This window comes from Podarcis bocagei, assembly GCF_964188305.1.
Source record: "Podarcis bocagei genome assembly, chromosome: 17".
In the NCBI taxonomy this organism is placed as follows: domain Eukaryota; kingdom Metazoa; phylum Chordata; class Lepidosauria; order Squamata; family Lacertidae; genus Podarcis; species Podarcis bocagei.
In genome coordinates, this window is record NC_138143.1 from 12,191,289 (window position 1) to 12,213,044 (window position 21,756).

Genomic DNA, 21,756 nt, shown 5'->3' on the forward strand with positions numbered 1-21,756 from the left:
ACAGAAAGGACTCTAGAGAAGCAAATGACAGACCTGACTGCAGGTAGCCCAGCGCTTTTGTCTTCAGCTCCTCATCCATCTGTCCTGTGTTTTCCAAGTACTGCAGCACGTAGATGATGGGGGCAAACAACACCATGTTTTGCTCCCCGCAACCACTGGGCATCTGAACCAGTTTGTCCAAGTTCTGCAGTGCCGTCCCCATGATATCACCTGGCCAGATGTGAATGCAAAGTTACCCTCTTTCCGACTGGTTGGATGTTGCTCTGCCCCCCTCGGTCACATGACACAAAAGACGAACCCTATCCCAGAATTTGTTCCAAATGCCCCCTCCCCATCACCAACGGCATGCACCCAACTCAGGGGCCTTTGCTTCCATTGCCACACTATTCATTCACCGACCCTGTACTGTAAGTAAAGGTAAAGGGACCCCTGACCATTAGGTCCCGTCGTGGCCGACTCTGGGGTTGCAGTACTCATCTCACTTTATTGGCCGAAGAAGCCGGTGTACAGCTTCCGGGTCATGTGGCCAGGATGACGAAGCCGCTTCTGGCGAACCAGAGCAGCGCATGGAAACGCCGTTTACCTTCCCGCCAGAGCGGTACCTATTTATCTACTTGCACTTTGACATGCTTTCGAACTGCTAGGTTGGCAGGAGCAGGGACCGATCAACGGGAGCTCACCCTGTCACGGGAATTCGAACCGCCAACTTTCTGATCGGCAAGCCCTAGGCTCTGTGGTTTAACCCACAGCGCCACCCGCATCGCTTACCCTGTACTGTATTCCTGAATAAAAAGAAGGGCATAGGCATTTTCACTGAAGCTTTCACAAACGAAAATAATCCCCTTGCAAAAGGAAGTGGAAATGCTTATGATGTTCAGGAGCAGGATAGGTGGAACTCTGATCCCGTCGCCAGGCAACGAGACCAAAGTTTCATGAAACCAATAGCAAAGGGCCATAGCTCATTGGTAGAGTATTTGCTCTGCAGGCAGAGGGTTCCAGGTTCCAGGTTCGATCCCTTCCATTCCCAGGTTGTATTGAGAGAGAACCTGGCCTGGAACCCATGAAAGCAGTGTACACAATGCTGAACTAGATGGACCATTGGTCTACGGTATTTTTCGTTCCATAAGACGCACCTAGTTTTTAGAGGGGGAATGCAAGAAAAAAAATATTCTTTAAAGGGAGTGCTGAGCAGAGCTCTGTTCAGCGCTCCCTTTCACGAGCCGTGTGGAGCGTGTGTGCGGCAATTGCAGGCTTTTCCCCGAGGGGGAAAAGCCCCCAAGAGCCGCACACACGTTCCGCGCAGCTCTTTAAAGGGAGCGCGGCTCTTGCGGGCTTTTCCGGGAGGTGGGGGAAGGGACAGAGCGCGGCTAAGCCAGAAGCTAGAACAGCGAGAGGGAGCGCAGCAGTCCCTCTTGCTGTTCTGGCTTCTGGGATAGCTGCACAGCCTGCATTCACTCCATAAGACGCACACACATTTCCCCTTACTTTTTAGGAGGGGAAATTGCATCTTATAGAGTGAAAAATATGGTAATTCGGTGTAAGTCAGCATCCTATGTGCCTACTCGGCACATTGTGGCAAAAGAAGGAGCATCAGCCCAGTAGCCGTCAGCATTAAGGATAAATTCCCTCCCTCACATTCACAGCGAGGGCAAAATAATTGTATACCCTCCAACATTTCTCCAATGAAAACTGGGATGTCCCAAGGAAAAGGGGGAAATTATGGGATCAAATCAGAAACCGGGATGTCTTCTGTAAATCTGGGATTGTCCCTGGAAAATAGGGTCTGCAGCTGATTGTGTTTATCTGCAGTGATGGCCCTCACATAACCAGCTCGGTTTGATTGCCTTGCAATGTAAGATTTTCTGTTTACAGTGTAATCCCTCATTAGCTGGGATCATGTAGCTGGGGAGAAGCTCTATCAAACCTTCTTTCTTTGAACTTTTAAACACTTCAAGCTGTTTAGAGCAGCTCTGTGGTCACGCAGAGGGGATTCCCTTTTAAAATGCTCCCAGGAAGTGATTGAATGGCACAACACCATGGCTACTAGGCTTGGAAAATGTACAAAAATGGATTCCCAGAGAGCTTTGCAAAGCACATTAGGTGCAGTTCAGATAAACACTCTCTAATTAAATAGGCTTTTTTTCTCTCCCTGGGCTGGCTAATACGCAGCTCACAGCATCCTTGTATGAAAGGAAGATGGCTGCCATATGTGCCTGGGGGCAGCCATCTTTTTGCCCTATGAAATATACTTGGAGTTGAGAGTGGATTTCATGCTCTTTATTCAGCTCATAGTTGTGAGGAGGAATGGAAGTTCCCCCAGAATGTCTGCTTTATATACATTATTTACACAATGGACCCCACGTGATTGGCTAATTCCGGGATTCTCCTGTAGGCCAATCAGGCTGCGGATTCACTTCCACATGGAGCTGGATTGGGTGGCTCCTGTGGACCAATCAGACTGCTACATTCTGAATCCTATTCAACTCAGTACATAACACCCTACAAGTCTGCAGGAAGGGATGATGATGATGATGATGATGACGACGATGATGATGATAATAATAATAATAATATGTTCCACCATTCACCACCACATTCCTGGGGTTGATGTGGCTGGCCCTGCCCCTGTGGGTGGCTGGCCCCGCCCCTGGACGCAGGACACGCACGCCGCCCCAGGCACTTGATCGGCTTGCTCTGCCGCTGAATGGAAGGCAGCACCTTGTACAGACAAGAGCAGGGCCCTGCCACCAAGGTTGAGTCTTCGTTCTTCAGCAGCCAATTTCCTAACTGAAGGAAGCCTGTGAACAAGTTTTTCTTGGGCTTACCATACAACTACATGCAACACTTGGCTGTTGAAGAAAGAAGTTCTGACGCCAGAGCCAGGACTGACAGTGTGTGGCCCTGATCCACTCTCTACTCAATTATGCCTTGCACATGAGGAATGCGTGCACAGGGACTACAGACTCATTGCACCTCTTCTCATTATCTCCTTATATCTACCACATTTGTTCATGGTATGTATACACCTGCTGAAAACTTAGCGCGCAGAACCAGCTCGATTTCTTACCAAGAACAGACACCTGGGCCCTGGCAGAATCTGGCACAACATCCTCAGGAAGCTCCAAGGAGAATGAATCTGAAGCAGAACCGCCGAACAATGAGATGAATAAGTAGTTAATTTGAGGGTAACAGAAGTGCACACAGAAAGCTCTGCAAGTAAAGCCAAATTTGACCGCTGTGGAATTCCTCACCGCCCCCAGTCCTCATTCCTGCTCTTCCCTTGGCAACAGTGGGGCCTTTCCTCTCATTCTGCTTAGCAGGGATAAAAGGTAAAGGTAAAGGGACCCCTGACCATTAGGTCCAGTTGTGGCCGACTCTGGGGTTGCGGCGCTCATCTTGCTTTATTGGCCGAGGGAGCTGGCGTACAGCTTCCGGGTCATGTGGCCAGCATGACTAAGCCGCTTCTGGCGAACCAGAGCAGCGCACGGAAATGCCGTTTACCTTCCCGCCAGAGCGGTACCTATTTATCTACTTGCACTTTGACGTGCTTTCGAATTACTAGGTTGGGAGGAGCAGGGACCGAGCAACCGGAGCTCACCCCGTAGCGGGGATTCAAATAGCTGACCTTCTGATCGGCAACTCCTAGGCTCTGTGGTTTAACGCCACCTGCGTCCCTTTAGCAGGGTTAGGCAGGAACAATTCAGAGGTGGGGGTAAGGCTGCAGCAGGGCAAAGTTTCTCCCTCAACCCCGCCCAGGCCATTGCCCTGTTCCAGCTCAGTCCTTGCCCCTACACCAGCGATTTGGTGTTTTGTTTTGTTTCCTAATCAGGGAAAACCCACTATTTAGTGACAGATCAGAAAAAGTGGTGATTCAGGGGAAACATGAATTGCCAACTGAGTGCTAAAGAGCACTCCCCACCCCCAGCACACACACACACACACACACACACACACACACACACACACACACGTGTGGATAAGCCCTAAGTGGTGGTGAATGCAGCTTGCCTTTCATTCCTGAAACCTCTTTTTGGCGCTTAGGTTAAAAGGTGTTAGGTGCTACTGACCTTCAGGGCACAACAGAGAGCTATGAGCTTTCTCAGCCAGGACGCCCTCAGGCTGCCAGGGATGGGGAGAGAGAAAAAATCAGTTTTCAAACCATCAACATATTCACATAGCCTTCAGATTGAAACACCAGGTGTGTTCATGCGGGGGGGGGGGTGTCAAAAGGTCCCTCCCTTCACCCTTGTCATTCAGAAGCAGCAGAGTAATATGTGCTCCTCTGAAGTGTTAGTCCCAGACACCTTGTGCAAGAAGGTGGAAGAATGTCAGCCAGTGGAAAGCAGCAATAAAAAGATGGTATTCTTTTTGCTAGCAGTTGAGAAGGAAATGGACACAAGCTTCTCTGATGCTTCTGCGGCCAAGTTCTGCTTGTGAGCTGACAATAAATATATTCACTTCTGAGTGTGTACAGTACTTCTCCAAGGAACCCCAGGAAAAGGCTCTTTCCTGAAATTAGGGGTCATTCCAAAAATAATAATCGCTTTCCCCCTTTTACATCTCTTGATGAACATTCAGAACATGTCCTCCTTCTCACAAGAACAGGTGAAGCACAGGTAGTCATGAATACTAGTCTAGTATATTATATATATAGAGAGAGAGAGAGGGAGAGAGTATTATATATAATGAATATTAGTCTTTCCACAGGGCCTGCAAGACAAAGCTGTTCACCTGGCCTTCGGTTCCGACTCAGTCTGACCCTTATGTTTCCCTCCCCTTATGGTTTTGATGAGGCTGCATTTTAAATTGCATTTTAACCTGTATTTTAAATTGGGTTTTTTCTTTTTCTTTTCCCTGTTATGTTTTTACTGTAATTTTACTGTTGTTAGCCACCCTGAGCGTGGCTCTGGCTGGGGAGGGCGGGGTATAAATAAAATTTATTATTATTATTATTATTATTATTATTATTATTATTATTATTATTAGGTCACTTCCCACTTTTCATACTTCAAGTAGCCTCATGTCGGGGGAATCACAGAATTGTAGAATTGGAAGGGACCCTGAGGAACATTTAGTCCAACCCCCTACAATGTAGGAATATGCAGCTCTCCCATATGGGAATTGAACCTTCAACCTTGGCGTTATCAGACCATGCTCTAACCAGGTGAGCTATCCATATAGTCACGGGGAGGGGGATTTGCAGAGGTAGGAAGAAATGCTGTATTATAGACTCACCCGGACAAGGAGAGACTTGATCAAGGTGTCACTTCGGCCCTTTACAGGAACGGCGGTCTGCTCACCACCACAGAGTTTCTCACTTTTGAGTGCCATTGTGGTGACAGTGAAGTTCATCACACCTGACGGCAAATGACAGAAAATGCGTTCATCCCTGCAAAAACACGCTGTTTCAGAAATCAGGAACAATTTCTATAAGGTCCCCTCCTCCCTGCCTGATCTCCTTGATAATTCCTAATGAGCCCAGATCATAATTGCTGATAGGTGATAGACTGCTTCAAGAGGCTTCCCTCTGTGGAGTAATTTTATTAATATAAAATATAAAATAAAAAGTGTGGTAAGTGTGGATAAGCTGTCAGATGGCTTTCTCAGAGGTTTCTGGTTGGCTACTGTGGGAAGAGAACGTGGGACCTAGATAGGTTTTTGGTCTGATCCAGAGGGCTTTGTCTTACAGTCTGTGATAAATAATAATAATAATAATAATAATAATAATAATAATAATAATAATAGAGTGGTAACTCAGGTTAAGTACTTAATTCGTTCCGGAGGTCTGTTCTTAACCTGAAACTGTTCTTAACCTGAAGCACCACTTTAGCTAATGGGGCCTCCTGCTGCCGCCGGAGCACAAATTCTGTTCTTATCCTGAAGCAAAGTTCTTAACCTGAGGTACTATTTCTGGGTTAGCAGAGTCTGTAACCTGAAGCGTATGTAACCTGAAGCGTATGTAACCCGAGGTACCACTGTAATACAGTGGAACCTCGGGTTATGTACCGTCCTCCTTATGAACACGTTTTGTAACAAGCTCTGCTAACCTGGAAGTAGATGCTCCTGGTTGCAATCTTTGCCCTGGGATGCGAGCGGAAGTCGCGTGCCGGCGACACAGCAGCAGTGGGAGGCCCCATTTGCGAAAGCGCGCCTCATGTTAAGAACGGTTTAGGGTTAAGAACGGACCTCCGGAAGGAATTAAGTTCATAACCGGAGGTACCACTGTAATTTATTATTTATACCCCGCCCATCTGGCTGGGTTTCCCCAGCCACTCTGGGCGGCTTCTGACAAAATATTAAAAATACATTAAAACACCAGTCATTAAAAACTTCCCTAAACAGGGCTGCCTTCAGATGTCTTCTAAAAGTCAGGCAGTTGTTTATTTCCTTGACATCTGATGGGAGGGCGTTCCACAGGGCGGGTGCCACTACCGAGAAGGCCCTCTGCCCGGTTCCCTGTAACCTCACTTCTTGCAGTGAGGGAACCGCCAGAAGGCCCTTGGAGCTGCCAGCATTCTGGATTAGTTGTCATTTCCCAGTCAACACCAGATCACTTGCTACCAGCAAGGTATTGCTTCTCAATGGAAGCAGGCTTATTGTGGAAGCAGGGGAAGAATTCTTGTCGTTTTTATTTTTATTTTGATTATGTATTTTGTGGTTTTATATTCTGATTTTATTCTGTGAACCGCCCTGAGACCTTGAGGGTGTAGGACAGTAAATAAATTCAATAAATAAATAATAACACTATCCACACTGTAGCCCAAGAAGATGGGGGTAATTTCAGATTTCAGTAGACAGAGAGGCAAATAACTCCACTTCTGCTTCACTTCAAAATTAAAGGGCAAAAAGAAATACGGGGCATTTTTTAAAAAAATTATACATTGTGACTTTTAAAAAATTTGTAGTAATTATATAAATGTTACCAACACACATGAAATAGGCACACACTTCTGAAAAAATGGGATTTATTCCCTGTGAAGTGCCTGCCTATTGCGTAAGCGGCCCAGTGATTATAACATTAGTCATATAGGGCCAATCCATCTAGAGTCAGCCATGATTCAGTCCTACTGAAGTCAATGAAACTACAAGCTAAAATTCCTTTGGTTTCAGGGAGACAGAAGTTGTGATGACCAACGTCATCTGGTAAAGGGTCTGAGAGAGAGAGGAGAGTGTAAGAGACTTTCCCTCAACCTGTTCTTGCTTATACCATGCCAGGAAAACCCTCTATCAAAATAAGACTGACAGAACCAGACCCCTAGGTGGAATCTACACATATATAAAAAATACTGTGAAACTTTTTTTTTTAAAAAAAAAAGTTTTGAAAGATACATTGACTGTTGCATAGCTCACTGTTGCCATTTAGTGTCACCTTTGTATATTGCACTTTACAATAGATTTAAAACGTTTTACTTGCAGCTGTATAGCTGAGTCCCAGCTGCTCTACACAACAGGAATCTGGGAATCAGCTACATTGGTCAAGATAAAGCATTTTACATGTGTTATAACACTGTGACACCAGATGGAGCTATGGAGTCCCATTTTCTGCCAACAGGATTTCCCTGTATGAAGTTTGCAACGTGTTTAACTGAATCACCTCTTTGATGCGTCTAGATTAAGCCCTGGTTGGGCTTGGCCATTACAACCCAGTTGCAAAGTAGTTGTCATCTCACACTGATTGTTGAGGGATTTGTCCTGTTCCCCCATTCAGTACTTTTGTTGTGCCACTGGGCGAGAGGCACAGAACATCAACAAATACAGTTGTACCCTGGATCCCAGAAGTGAGTGTTCTGACTGAACCCAAACATCTGATGGGGCTTCCAATTGTCTCCCGATTGGCTGCAGGATCTTCCTGCAGCTAATCAGAAGCCGCACTTTGGTTTCCGAAAGTTTTGGAAGTGGAATGGACTTCCAGAACGGATTCCATTCGACTTCCAAGTTACAACTGTTAGAATCAAGGAGGAAGTCCCCAATTGCAACAAACTATTAACACCCAGAAACCCAGGTGCTATTGCAGCTGAGCTGATTCTTCATTCCCCTCCTCCAGCATCAGATTTTGCAAAGGAGTTCTAGATAAGGGATGCAGGAATTCTGAGTTCCAGAATGTAGCCTAGTGACAGATGCACAGATGGAATGGCTCAGACTGTGGGAAGACATAATGGTTGCCATACAGAAAGGAGATGGGGATATTGCTTAAGGTGGAACTCCATTATGACCAGGTGCATTCATCTTCTCTCTGCCCATCTCTCCTTAGGCCACCTCACCCAGTTTAGAGGCCTTCACATTCCAGGAGTAAGTCTTCGCTTCACCAGCACATAAGCAACTTGTGTATTCACAGTCCTTGCATGGCTGCACCTGATAATCTTCAGACTTGGACAGGATAACCTGGACCTATGCAAAAGTAAGGAAAGGAAAGAGGGAAGGACGTTTTACTCCGGATTCTGCTCACGGCTGGATTATAATGGTGCAATTGGAGCAAGTTTACCAGGGCACATGCCTGCAATACCCAAGACCCTAAACAGAATGACTTCAGCTGGTACAATGCGACTTAACACCCTCTTCCCCTCTCCGCCCCCACCCTCCACAAATCAGATCCAGAGGATCAGGAGAACCCCCAAGAACAGGTTTAGGGCGCCCTAAAATGATGTTTGTTATCTCAGTGATTTTGATATTGGGACAGAACACAGGATAGTGAGAGAAGGTTTTATTTTCGTTTTAAAACTCAACAATTAGGAGAAATATTGATTCTGTGCTTTTCTTTACTATTTAACCCGTGAAAGCAAAGGAATCAAAATTTGATGCCAATAACACAAGCACTAACTCCCTCTTTGCAGCGGTCTTATACATCATATTTTGAGAGTCATGTGAGCTACTGTAGGTTAGGTTGAGAGTTCTGGTAGCTGGCTCAAGGAAGTGAGCAAAATCAATAAGTTAAGTGAGTTTAAAATGTGGAATTCCAAATACTCAGAATATTTTTTGAAGTCCACAACAGCTTATACCATAATATATTTGTGTGTGTGTGTATACATTGTATCTATTAGCATTTTTATAATTTGTTCATTCATTCATTAGCTTTTTGGTTTAGATGAAAACGATACCTGTATCTAGTTTTGCTTTGTTAATTTTTTTTTATAAATCCCAAAACAGCTATCAAAATTGGAAAATAATATGTCTGGGCTACTGTAAACTCTTACACATCCCTTGCCCTCCCTCCTATCACTGAGGAACTTGGTCAACCCTCTGACTTAAAAGAGGCGATACACCTGCTCTACTTAACAAGGAATTGAATTCTTAGCGCGTGGGGAATTAGTGAAGATCTTCCTTACCCACATGCAGTGTTTCAAATAGTTGAAGACGGTGGCGATCATTGGAAATGACTCTCCACGAACCACGGAATAGGGCAGGGTGACGTCCACAAAGAAAGGCTTAAAGACCGTCAGCCTCGCCGGCGGGGAAATACCCAACCCACTGCTTTGGGAGGCGCAGAACATACTGACTTTCCATTCAGTGATGGTGTCCGGAACTGTGAGCGCCACTGACTTCTCACCTGAAGGACTAAAAAGAATGTGGGAAGTGAGGGCAGGAGATGGCAGTTTGCCTTGCAAAAGGGAGATTTCTCCCCGCCCCCCCTCCCGCCCCAACAGAGGTCGTGCATTTCAAAAGTGCATGGCCACGTTTGGTTAATACCGTATTGGCCCAAATATAAGCCACACCTTCAAAATTGGAGGGGGGGGGGAGGAAAAAAAGAAAAAAAGACCCAAATATAAGCCACTCCATTCCTCGCTGCTCCTGGCTGCATACTTGGCGGGGGGGGGAGCCATTCTGTGTTGCCAGCGGCCTTTCCCCTTCCTCGCACTCTCTCTCCCCCTTCCCGGCCTTGGGGGAGAGGATGGGGGACTATGCGTGGGGCGCCACCATTTTGCTGCGCTCCTGGCACTGTTTGCCCTGCGCTCCTGGCAGCATACCGTAAGGTCACAAATATAAGCCGTACTTTAACTTTTCAAGGTTGGAATTTGGGGGGAAAGTGAGGCTTATATTCCGGCCAATACGGTATGTATTTATCTATCTGTTTGTTTGCTTGCTTGCTTTTTACTGTTGATATGTTTGGGGAATAGTGTAAGATGTGTCAACTTATTTGCATTATTGTTTGCATAATTGAAACAAACAAAAACATGATTGTCCATAGGAAAAACTAAATTGCTTCTTCCATGCTGACCCCTGACCATCAGGTCCAGTTGTGACCAACTCTGGGGTTGTGGCGCTCATCTCGCTTTATTGGTCGAGGGAGCCGGCGTACCGCTTCTGGTTCATGTGGCCAGCATGACTAAGCCGTTTCTGGTGAACCAGAGTGGCGCATGGAAACGCCCATTTACCTTCCCGCTGGAGGGGTACCTATTTATCTACTTGCACTAGGACTTGCTTTCAAACTGCTAGGTTGGCAGGAACAGGGATTTGAACCGCCAACCTTCTGATCGGCAAGTCCTAGGCTGAAGCCTCCTCATTTCACCACTCTGGGGGGTTGAAGAAAAGCAGCTGGGCACATGGTCAAAGTCCATGTAATTTGGCCCTTAGATGAACACGACCAGAGATCGCATAAGACCTTTTGAGGCTTGAGGCAAATAATGGCACTTGTCATTCAGGAAGGTCAAATATAATGATAAATTGAATCGGTGACAATGCACTTCCTTTTTGGGGTATCCCGAAACCTGCCACCTTGTAATGTACCACCTCCCTTTACCTGGTAGGGCTGGCCTTGACAAATTATGGGTAACCTCACAGGTGGGAGGTGGACACTGATATGGTGGCAACCCCTGTCCACCCCAGGTATACCTATTTGGAAGTACCAGCTGTACTGACTTTTTGGTTCCAGGCAAATACGTTTTTCTTTGCACTGAATGTTAAGTTGCCCTTTTATCAGGTTCCGTCTTACTGAAGGGCAGTCTAAAATCGTTGCCAAACTCGATGTGTTTGCATGAATGGCTTTTGTAGCAAGGTCAGGAACCTGGCGTGGGAGGACAGGGTGGGTGGGAGTGGATGATTTAACCCTTTACCCCTCCCTCTCCAGCTATTTGAATGAAGTGTTCCCATTCACAACAACTGAATGGAAATAGCAGGGGCAGAGAGGCTGGTCTGGATCCTGGGCTGCAGCAGAACCCCAATCTGGATCAAGCCCCTTGCAAAAGTTCCCTTAGCTGCATTTGGTAATAGGGGAAGGGAAGGATAAAACCTCCCCATGCATTGCAGTCCCAATAAAAACCGAGTCCCTCCATGCTTTCTATTAAATAAACAAGCAAACCAAAAACCTCAAATGTGGTTGGCAGCTGCACATTTAGCGTCATGTAAGGCCTTAGTATTTTCCGGAGTTAGGACAAGCTGCAAGAAGAATGAGTGTCACCTTCGTATTTTCTTCTTCCTTCCTGATATGTACCACGAGCAGTGCTTTTGTTTCTGGGGAGACGCAGGGGTATGCATACCCCTAAACATTTTGTGCATCTTTGTACTTTTGTCCATTTATTGTATTTATTTCCCCCAATTTGAACTAGAAAATTGTGATTTTCTTGAGTCAAAATGAGAGTAACCCTAAACATTTTTTTTAGAAAAAAAAGCACTGACCATGAGCATGTACCATTGAATAGAAATGCGAGTAGAAATCCCAGTATTGCGTGATATATTTGGCTGCTGTTAGTGTTGCCATATTTATTTCACTTAAAACTGGGAGAAATGTACCGTATTTTTTGCTCTATAAGACACACTTTTCCCCTCCTAAAAAGTAAGGGGAAATGTGTGTGCGTCTTATGGAGTGAATGCAGGCTGCACAGCTATCCCAGAAGCCAGAACAGCGAGAGGGATTGGTGCGCACCAATCACTCTTGCTCTTCTGGCTTCAGGGATAGCCACACAGAGCCTCTTGAGTGCAGCGGGAGCGCTCCTGCCTCTTCGCTCAAGAGGCTTTGCGTTGCTTTCTTGTTTCTTGTTTTCCTCCTCTAAAAACTAGGTGCGTCTTATGGTCGGCTGCGTCTTATAGGGCAAAAAATACGGTAATTTAAATGCAAGATCTGGGAGGAGTCCATCTCAGGAACATGGACGTAGCCAGGATTTTTGTTGTCGGGGCAGGTCTTTGGGGGGGGCAGAACCTCAGTTTGCTATGTATTTTATTGATTTTAATTGATTGGGGGTGGAGCTTATTGGGATACTGCCGGGGAGACGGGGGCATCAGGCAGACCCCCAGCTGGCTCCAGCCACCGGCCGGCAGCCTGTCTCCCTTGGAGCAGCATCAATCAGTGACACGAGCCTCAGATACATTTAGAGACCCGTGCATGCTCTGTCAGCAGAGTGTGTAAATCTTCTCACAGCAGAAGAGGCGGACAGAGAAATGTGTAAGCGTAATGTACAGTGGTACCTCAGGTTAAGTACTTAATTCGTTCCGGAGGTCCGTTCTTAACCTGAAGCTGTTCTTAACCTGAAGCACCACTTTAGCTAATGGGGCCTCCTGCTGCCGCCGGAGCACGATTTCTGTTCTCATCCTGAAACAAAGTTCTTAACCTGAGGTAATATTTCTGGGTTAGCGGAGTCTGTAACCTGAAACGTTTGTAACCTGAAGCGTATGTAACCCGAGGTACCACTGTACAGCATTTTATTCAGCATAGTTCAGGAACAGAGGAAAACATGTCTGCTTCCCTTCGTCTCCAACAAAACAGCAGTAACACAAAAGCAATATACAAACGGAAGTTCCCAGCAATATCTGTGCTGGAAGTGAACGGGCATGTGACACACAACAGTCATGCCTGTACCCTTTTAAGGTGGAATGGAACTATATCGTAACAGAGCTGCCCCTCCCTGCCCCCCAGGCTATGCCCATGCTCAGGAATTAATCAAAACTTACTCAACATTATACAGCTTCCAGATCCAGGTCTCAGGGAAGTTCTGACGGACTTGAGCATCGACATCTGCGTCAGACAACCAAGGACGGGATTCAGATGCGAGGGCCGGTCTACTCCCTGACTGCAAACCTCCTCCAAGCAACCCTGCTCCAACAAAACAGAAATGCTTAGACTTCTGCCTTGAAAGTGTGGGGCAAAAGATAAGTGTGGCTAAACCCTCTGTCAAACCACCTTCAACATGGTAAGCACAGATACATACACCAATAATCTGGAATTGGAAACCTCCTTACTTGAAGCAACCATGCCATAGGGAGAGTAGTGGTGCCTGCATGTTGCTGGCTTCTTAATTTTGTTGTTTGACAAGACTTTCAGCCCCATAACCTGTCAGTGGTGAGAGAGACCAAGGAAAGGAATCACATTAGTTGTGCAGGTCAATGGTGCCAGCTTTTTTTATACCTTCTTCCATCTATCCACACAGCACTCATGTCTTCCTTTCCTCCCTCCTTCTCCCCTTCTCTAGGGTTAGAGACACACACGATTTCTTAAAGGGATATGAAATGAAAAATGGGTTGTTTCCAAAAGGGAGTTTGCTGGGCAACCTCAACAGCTGGCACGTGCCATTTTCACACAGGTTCATCATCAAAATGCCAGCCTGGTTTTTCTTAAATTTAATCTGGATCTGGGAATCCCTGAATGCTGTTCAGTGCCTCTTCTACACTAACTCCCCTATTCCAGTTGAAAACTGCATAATAAAGGGCGCTTACTTTGAGGAAACTGAAGAAGTCTACCCCACCATCATCAAACCAGGGCCTCCAGCTGTAGCGCTTGCTTCGTGCCAGTGGCATAGGGTCGCCGATTGGTCCTAGTCCATCGCAGTGATCGTACTCGGTGACTTGATAAGGATACCCTCCTAGGAAGTAGAACCTGTCATATACCTGCAAAGGAACACATGGCATGTCAAGCAAAAGGATGTGAATTAAGTTGCTGAGGGTAGATGTGAAAGGATCTATATCTGACAATTCTAAACCATCAGAGAATAAATCGCAAGTTCTCATATATTTCCCAAAACTTACAACTGAATAACCAAATTCAGTTTCCAAAGTTACACCCACGTAGATCTGGAGATAAGAAAGGAGAAGATCTCCAAATTCCCAGCAGCGGTAATGATGACGGGGTCAAAGGACAACAGGATGGGGAAACGCCAAACTCTGAATGTGATGAGGATACTGATGCAGTTTCAAAACTGGATATCAGGCGCTGTCAGGGACTGGGCAGAGGAGGAATGGTGGAGACCACCTCCCCACCTTGACCCTTCCAGGGAGGAGGAAGAGGAAGACAGTATAGATTTACAATAGTTTGCAGGAGGTCACAACTCAGAGGCAGATGAGGGGGAAAGTTGGGAAATAATGGGAGAGGAGGAGGAGGAGGAGGAGGAGGAGGAGGAGGAGGAGGAGGAGGCAGAATCAGAGTGGCAGCTGGCTGACACGTTGCCACTAAAAAGCATTCTAGACCCTCCATCTCCCAGAACCCGGCAAGCCTTAAAAGTAGGAGAGCAAAGAGCTCAAAGACAGAGGGCATGTAGCAGCACCCGTAGAAGTGACGAATGAGGACGTGGGAGAGAAGGGGGTGGAGATTCACTCGGGACAAGGCCACTATCCAAGAGGCTGGGCTCTATGGCCTCTCTCTGTAAAGATTGAAATAAAAAAGGACAGTAAGAAACTTTTCCTTGTCTTTATACTTTCCTGGGCCAGCCAGCCGGGAGCCGCTGACAGCATCCCGACAGGCACTAGTAATGGCATTCCACTAGTAAGATTGCCCTACAGTGCAAGGACAGTGCTGCCTCATGAATCCTCTGATTGCGAAGAAATTCAGCAAATGCTCATTTATGGAGAAAGGCTGCCCAAGAAGAAATCGATGCACTACATCAAAATAATACACAGACACTTATTTTCCAGCCATCTACAGGGGGGAAAGCAAGTGGGTGCAAGTGAGGTTTTTTCAAATTAAGCAAGAGAATGCACTAGCAAGTGATATGTTATTGCCCAGAAAAGGACTTCGGGGAGAAAGACCGCCATGGCTAGGAAAATGCTCTTGGAAAACTTGAGAAAATTTCTCAAGAACGCCTTTCTCTGTGCTCCTCTCAAACGAACCTGATGCACAAATGCCCAGGAACTGGGGTGGAAAATTCAGCAGCTGTTTTCTTAAGAAGTTTATTCTCTCATCCTGTGAACAGTTCACCCTTTTATTATGAATGGCAATTATGTTAGTGAGTCTCTCTGTGTGTAACGGGAGTACATGTACAGTGCATAAGTGCCCAGCCCTGCCCATCATATCTCATTTTCATTCATTCTCTCTCTGCCTTACGGTTGTGTTGGTGAAGTCTCTGTCATTCCTGAGGAGCAAGACACTTTGGTCCACAGCCCGAATGGCACACAGGGACCCAGGTGTTGCCTTCAGTTCAAGGTTGATGCTTGTTCCGGGAAGCTCCTGCTGCTGAGATAATCCCAGGCTGACCTGCAGAAGTGAATGCTGAGAATCAGAAGCGCCAAAACAAAGCAGGGGGCATAAAACCACAGACAAGTATTTACCAAGCAGACAATCATATTTTAGAATGGGCAACCCAGAAAACATCTGTCTGACTCAGTTGTGGCACTGGTGCTTGAAACTTTCTCTGACCTTTAAACGTTGTGTTAACTATATGTATTTAATTTGTATATTATTTTAATTCTATGAGAGTTTAATTTCTTTTTCACAATTATCCTTTATACCATTTTAGCTCTGTGTGTTTTATCTGTGTTGTTTTAATTTGTGTAAGCCACCTTGACTTCCAGTCTGGAAAAAAGGCATGATATAAATAAAGAAGAAGAAGAAGAAGAAGAAGAAGAAGAAGAAGAAGAAGAAGAAGAAGAAGAAGAAGAAGAAGAAGAAAATATAACATTTACTAACAGATTAAGACTGGATAGACTATTTTTACTGTTTACTCACATGGAAAAATGCGCTTCAGGGAGGTCCCTGAAGTCAGATCTCCCTGCCCCCAATAAGCTCCCTTTAATAACTCTTAATTTTCTATACTGCTACTTTAGGTTTGCCATATTCCCAAAAGTGAAAATCCGGACAAAGTTTTTGAGCTTTTCGAGGGGAACATCTCTCCCCCCCCCTCATTAAGTTTTTAGGCTTTTTAAATTTTTAAAGCTTTTTTATTTTTAATCACCCTACTTGCCATTCGTCCAAGATATCCCAGACATTTTGCCAATTTGGCAAAAATCCACCCGGACGCCACTTTCAGAACCCAATTCCCAGATATGCCTGGGAAAATCTAGACGTATGGCAGCCCCAGCTACTTCCTTCCTCGCTTGTGTGTGTGTGTGTGTGTGTGTGTGTATTAATCCCAAATAATATTTCTTCCAATTTTGATGGTAGCTCCTAACACCATTCATTGCTCTTCCACTGTATGAGACATGGGGAATTGCAACTGACTTTCCACACAGCTGGGGGTACCGTACTTTGTGAGTCTGCACATCCTGCTATGTTCTGTCCACACTAGTGGATGTGACACACATGTGTGGGTGGGAGAGGGGAGGATATAAATCGTCTGACCTGAGCACCACTTTTCAAAAACCTTACCCTGCCCTGCCTTTAAAAAAAATTAAAATCAAGTTTCCATGTGCTTCAAGGCAGCGGTGTACTTGCAAAGGGGTACCTCGGATCTCCCCCCCCATTGTCTGGGTACGTGATTGGCGCATGAGAGCCACTTTCCTGTGGTGATCACACAGGGTCCCTGGACGTTTCACTGTCTATTGATCCCTGTGCCACCACTTGATTTCTCGTTACCACCACCCAGGCCCTACCTGGTACAATACTGAATCCAGTCAGGGTTAAATTGGAACATAAACTTCTGTTTATTTATTGCAGTTTAACAAGTATGTGGTTTCATAAACGGTATCAGTCAATTACTTTCATGGGGTGCCTATCCAGACCTATAACTTCTGTTTCCTGCTCTCACTCAATAAACCACCTCTCAGATATTTACTTGTCTTCCTAGCCCCTAACTGTTCCTGACTCAGCTTATTTCGCTACACTAACTCAACCTGCCCACAGACTCTATCCCAATTCACTCCCACTCCAACCAACCACCCAACTCCCAACAAGCTCCCCCCTTCGCCCCTTCCAGAGCTGGTTTTATAGTCCATCTGACTTCACCCCCTGGGTTCTGATTGGTTAAGCTGTTTAACTATTTCACCTCCAGCACTCTCATATGTTAACGTCACACCCACATATTCTGGTTATTTCCCCCCAGTCATGTCTGATGACATTCAGTTCTGCTGCTTGCCATCCACACCAGTAAGTGGGTCTTGATGGAATGTACCTGGTCTGTGGCTTTTGTCCCTTCACACAAAGGAAAGCAGGAAATTGTAATGTCATAGGACACTCAGATCAGCTCTGCTATCAAAGAAGGGATTAAAAAACAGAGCTACCCTTTGTTTTTCATTAAAAAAATAATCCAGAGGTCTTGCACAAGAGTGCAAAAGTGATAAAGAGGTCTTGTGCAAGATCTCAATATCAAGGGTGTGTGTGTGTGCCAGATGTATGGGCTGGGATTACTGCCTCTCAGATAATCTCTCATGTTTACGGTTTGCAGATCTTGAGAGAAAATCTCCTCTGAATCAGGTACATGAATACAGGAAGCTGCCTTATAGTAAGTTACACCACTAGGTCTATCTGGTTCAGCACTGACTGGCAGTGGGCCTCCTGAGTTTTAAGGTAGTCGTCTCTCCTGACCTTAACTGGAGATTCTGGGAACTGAACCTGGGACATATTGAGTCCTTTGAGGCAACCAATGGGAATAGTTCCCCCCTCCTTTTGTACTGGAGGCCACTGGATGCAAAATGGCTCCTTTGTGCTCAGGTGAGGAGCAACTGGAAATAGGGGTGTGGTTTTAGAGGCTAACCACCAAAATGTCACGTGTGACAAACTCTCCACCCAAAATAAACACTAGCAAGCTTCCCCATCAGTAGTGACTAACAGATGCATAACAGGCTGTGGTGGAATCTAGACATATATTTAAAATGTTGTGAAAATGCTTTTTTAAAAAAAGTTTTGAAAAGTATATTGAATTTACTATAGCTCACCATCGCCATCTAGTGTCACATTTGTATAATGAACTTTTCAACACACTTAAAACGTTTTATTTGCAGCTCTATAGCCGATTCCTATGTTTACTTATTGGGTTTTCCTAGGACTGGTTCAAGCCATTTTACTGCCCGAGGAAGCAAATTGTGTCCCAAGTCAAGAAGATACATAGTACCTCCCACAAGCACCTCTTCCCCTTCCTTGGCAGTAAAAAGACAGTAACAATATCGTAAATAACTAACAGCTTGCTGCCCTTTGCGTCAAGAGCCTCAACTCTGCTTCTGACTGTCCACACATCAGAGATATTGGACTTGGGGAAAAGGGGGCGGGGATATTTTCTATGGTCTAAAATACACAGGCAGTCTAGGGGAAATTCTCAAGGTCAACAATCTGATGATGACATCGTTTGGCTGTCTCATAAATAGTGAGTGATAATTCCAGAGTAAACAACTCATCTGCAAAATATCTGCTAGGCTAGATGGAACGATTTCTGCTGTCTCTCTGATTCTGAATCCACTCAGGCATTTAACTCTAACACTCTCCTTCTTGCCAGTACTCTGCCACTAGGAACCATGGCCTTGCAGCTCACCTGGTTTTTGAAGCACATGGACACTTCAAAGCTGACTTTGTCTGCAATGGCGCCTCCATCGTGGAAGAGAGAATAAACGACCAAGGATGGTTGTGGTGCAAAGTCGGAGGTGAAGGTCAACGAAATGGAGAAGGTTCCTTGCAGACCTGAAAGAGGGGAGGAAGGTTTCTGAGTGGAGAATTCAGTCATCAGTATGACTCCTTAATCCACATCAAACCCCAGACTTCTCCTCCTTCACTCTTTTTTCTCTCCACTTACATTCCCAGGTATTGTCCCTATAATACTGTAGTCTAGCGGGGACACCATCTAAAAAGCCAAACTCTGCCAAAAAGTCACAGAAATCCACCAAACTCTATCACAAACGCTCCCTTCAAACCTCCCCCCTCTCTCTCTTTAATTTTTTATTTAGTTTAATAAAATAAAATAAAATAAATTTATTTAACATAAAAAGAGAATTCTGAAAAGTCTCCTGAACTTCCCTCCGCCCCTTTGTGGGTCCTTATATTAAAATTTTCCTCCTGCATCTTGTCTATTTATCCAAATTTTTTAAATCTCCATTATACCCGAAATTCAACATTAAACTACAAGTATTATTGCAATCTTACAAATAAAATTTTTAATTGTTTACAATGGTTTTTAAGGTAAATTATATATTTTCTTATTAAAATTTTGGTCTTCCAAACCTCCTTTCTGAAACTCCAGCTCTCCACAGGCTTCAAAGGTTGCTGCAAAGACTAGTGGAATTGCAGTTGCAAAGGTTCTTGGGATTGCTAGCCATTTCCCCCACTCTTTTCACACAATTTTTGAAGTTTCCCCATTATTTTCAGGCCATTTCCCCCCCCCCCCGACTTAGCTCCTTTTTGCAGTTTAAATTGATTGATTTAACTATTTCCCAGTGCCACATGTATACCCAGTTGTGAGCGAGTCAAACTTGCAAAAGTGGGGAGGCATTTGACAGATAGACTTACCTTCACCATCGCTACCCACATTCTTTTGTCCATGCATAAGGATTTTCCCCTTTCCTGTCACCTGGGGAAGGAAGAGGCATATACAGAATGAAAACATCCAGAAAGGGACACTCTTAAGAGACATATTTCTCAGGCGGCAGATGTTTTGATGCCATAGACATTGGGGCACTAGTGTGGAAGCAGTAGAGGAAAGGACCTAAATGGCCTTGGCCCAGTATACCTGAAGGAGCATCTCCACCCCCATCGTTCAGCCCGGACACTGAGGTCCAGCTCTGAGGGCCTTCTGGCGGTTCCCTCATTGTGAGAAGTGAGGTTACAGGGAACCAGACAGAGGGCCTTCTTGGTGGTGGCACCCGCCCTGTGGAACGCCCTCCCATCAGATGTCAAGGAAGTAAACAACTACCTGACTTTTAGAAGACATCTGAAGGCAGCCCTGTTTAGGGAAGTTTTTAATGTTTGATGCTTTACCATTTTTAAAAATATTCTGTTGGGAGCTGCCCAGAGTGGCTGGGGAAACCCATCAGATGGTCAGGGAATGAATGAATGAAAAGAAGAAGAAGAAGAAGAAGAAGAAGAAGAAGAAGAAGAAGAAGAAGAAGAGGAAGAAGATAACATTTAGGAAACTTCTGAAGGCAGCCCTGTATAGGGAAACTTTTTAAGGTTTAATGTTTTACTATGTTTTTATATATTCTGGAAGGCTGGGGCAACCCAGTCAGATGGGTAGGGTTCAAATAAATTATTATTATTATTATTATTATTATTATTATTATTATTATTATTATTATTATTATTATTCTCCTGGAAAACACTCCAGGAATTGAACCAGGAAAGGTGAAAACTGAAGTCCTGTCCTCTCTCTTTGGCCAGCTAGTTTTGGGCTGTTGCTTTTTTGTCTTGCCAACCCTGGCCTTCTGTCCTCAGTCAGGATGCTCACATAATAAGAGAAGGTGATTCCTTTCGCTTTGCCTTCTTCGTCTAGATCACTGTCCTTAATGCTGTAATCCACTTGAATCTCCTGCTCCTGATTGCAAGGCAGCACTCCTGGCACCCGCCGGACTTTCACAGAGCTCTTTGCCGTGGTGTAGTAAGGCTGTAGATAGAGGAAAGCGTTCTGGTGGTACTGATTGATTTTCCCTGGTTCATATACTGGATCCTCCAGATGGAGTCTTCCCTGGGAAAGAGATAAAGTTGCAGCCTTTGGTCAAACAACCAGTTAAAGTGACTGATCAAAAAAACTTTGACTACCAACAAAAAGACTCCCTAAGAAATCAGGAGACATGTGGAATCTTTAATTTTCATCTTAAAAATATTAAAAGTCTTAAAAGAGGCATTATCCTTCACTCTCTTAAAAGAGGCATTATCCTTCACTTCTCCTTTCAGTAGAAACTCAAATCAAAAACAATCACGTTGTGTGTGAAAAAATAAATAAATTCTAGGTTTCCCTCCCCTATTATTATCAGGAGCACAGCACATGGAGAGGGGAGATTTAAGTGCTTCCCTCCCCATCCATGATCTCTGAATCCCCACCCCATACATTGGTGCCAATGGAGGATCCCCGAAAGATAAATGTGCTGGGGGGGGGGGAATGAATGGGGAGGGAAGGTTTAAACCTCCCCTCTCCATATGCTGCAATTGTGACAACAATCTGGGGTAAGGGGGATGATGCTGGTCTTTAATTTACAAAAAATAAAATAAAAATCAAATCACAACTTTATTGCTAACCATTTGGCATGTGAAGTTAAGACCTAAGATTAGGAGAGCATATGTTGCAGCAAGCAGCACCTAAAGCCAAATTCAGTATGCATTTCTTTCTTCAAAATTATTTTTCTATTCATGTGTAACTGTATACAGGGTTATTTAATTGATTGATTCAGGTGACAGCCGTAGTTAGATGCTTGCGTCCACTGCTATTTTTCTAGAGAAAGAGGTGCCGGAACTCACTATGAACACCTCCCTCATTCTTTTCGACTGGGGAGCCCACCTGAGAGGGGCTGGAATGGAATTCCGATGCGTTCTGGCTGCAGAAAGCCCTGCTTGTGTCTATTAAATTAGCAGCTGTCTTGACTCAAGATATGTTTGATGCAACACTACCATCTGGTGGGAAGTGGGGAGAAGCAGAACTGATCCTCTATGTCTTGAAAGAGGATACAGCCACTATCACACTTCAGGCCTAGAACATCTCTGTTCCAAAA

At 45.0% G+C, this 21,756-nt stretch overlaps 1 protein-coding gene across 1 annotated transcript in view; it reads right to left on the reverse strand.

The window, feature by feature from the left end:
* A2ML1 (alpha-2-macroglobulin like 1) overlaps positions 1 to 21,756 on the reverse strand; it is a 54,388-nt gene that overhangs the window by 19,444 nt on the left and 13,188 nt on the right. The window contains exons 12-24 of the mRNA XM_081176109.1: positions 20,499 to 20,735; positions 19,565 to 19,625; positions 18,597 to 18,742; positions 15,242 to 15,391; positions 13,642 to 13,812; positions 13,168 to 13,258; positions 12,880 to 13,021; positions 9,324 to 9,552; positions 8,262 to 8,388; positions 5,236 to 5,357; positions 4,067 to 4,119; positions 3,068 to 3,150; positions 34 to 210 (exon numbers count right to left, since the gene is read on the reverse strand). Of these exons, the coding sequence (XP_081032235.1) occupies positions 34 to 210; positions 3,068 to 3,150; positions 4,067 to 4,119; positions 5,236 to 5,357; positions 8,262 to 8,388; positions 9,324 to 9,552; positions 12,880 to 13,021; positions 13,168 to 13,258; positions 13,642 to 13,812; positions 15,242 to 15,391; positions 18,597 to 18,742; positions 19,565 to 19,625; positions 20,499 to 20,735 (1,789 nt within the window). The remainder of the gene's footprint in view (positions 1 to 33; positions 211 to 3,067; positions 3,151 to 4,066; positions 4,120 to 5,235; positions 5,358 to 8,261; positions 8,389 to 9,323; positions 9,553 to 12,879; positions 13,022 to 13,167; positions 13,259 to 13,641; positions 13,813 to 15,241; positions 15,392 to 18,596; positions 18,743 to 19,564; positions 19,626 to 20,498; positions 20,736 to 21,756) is intronic.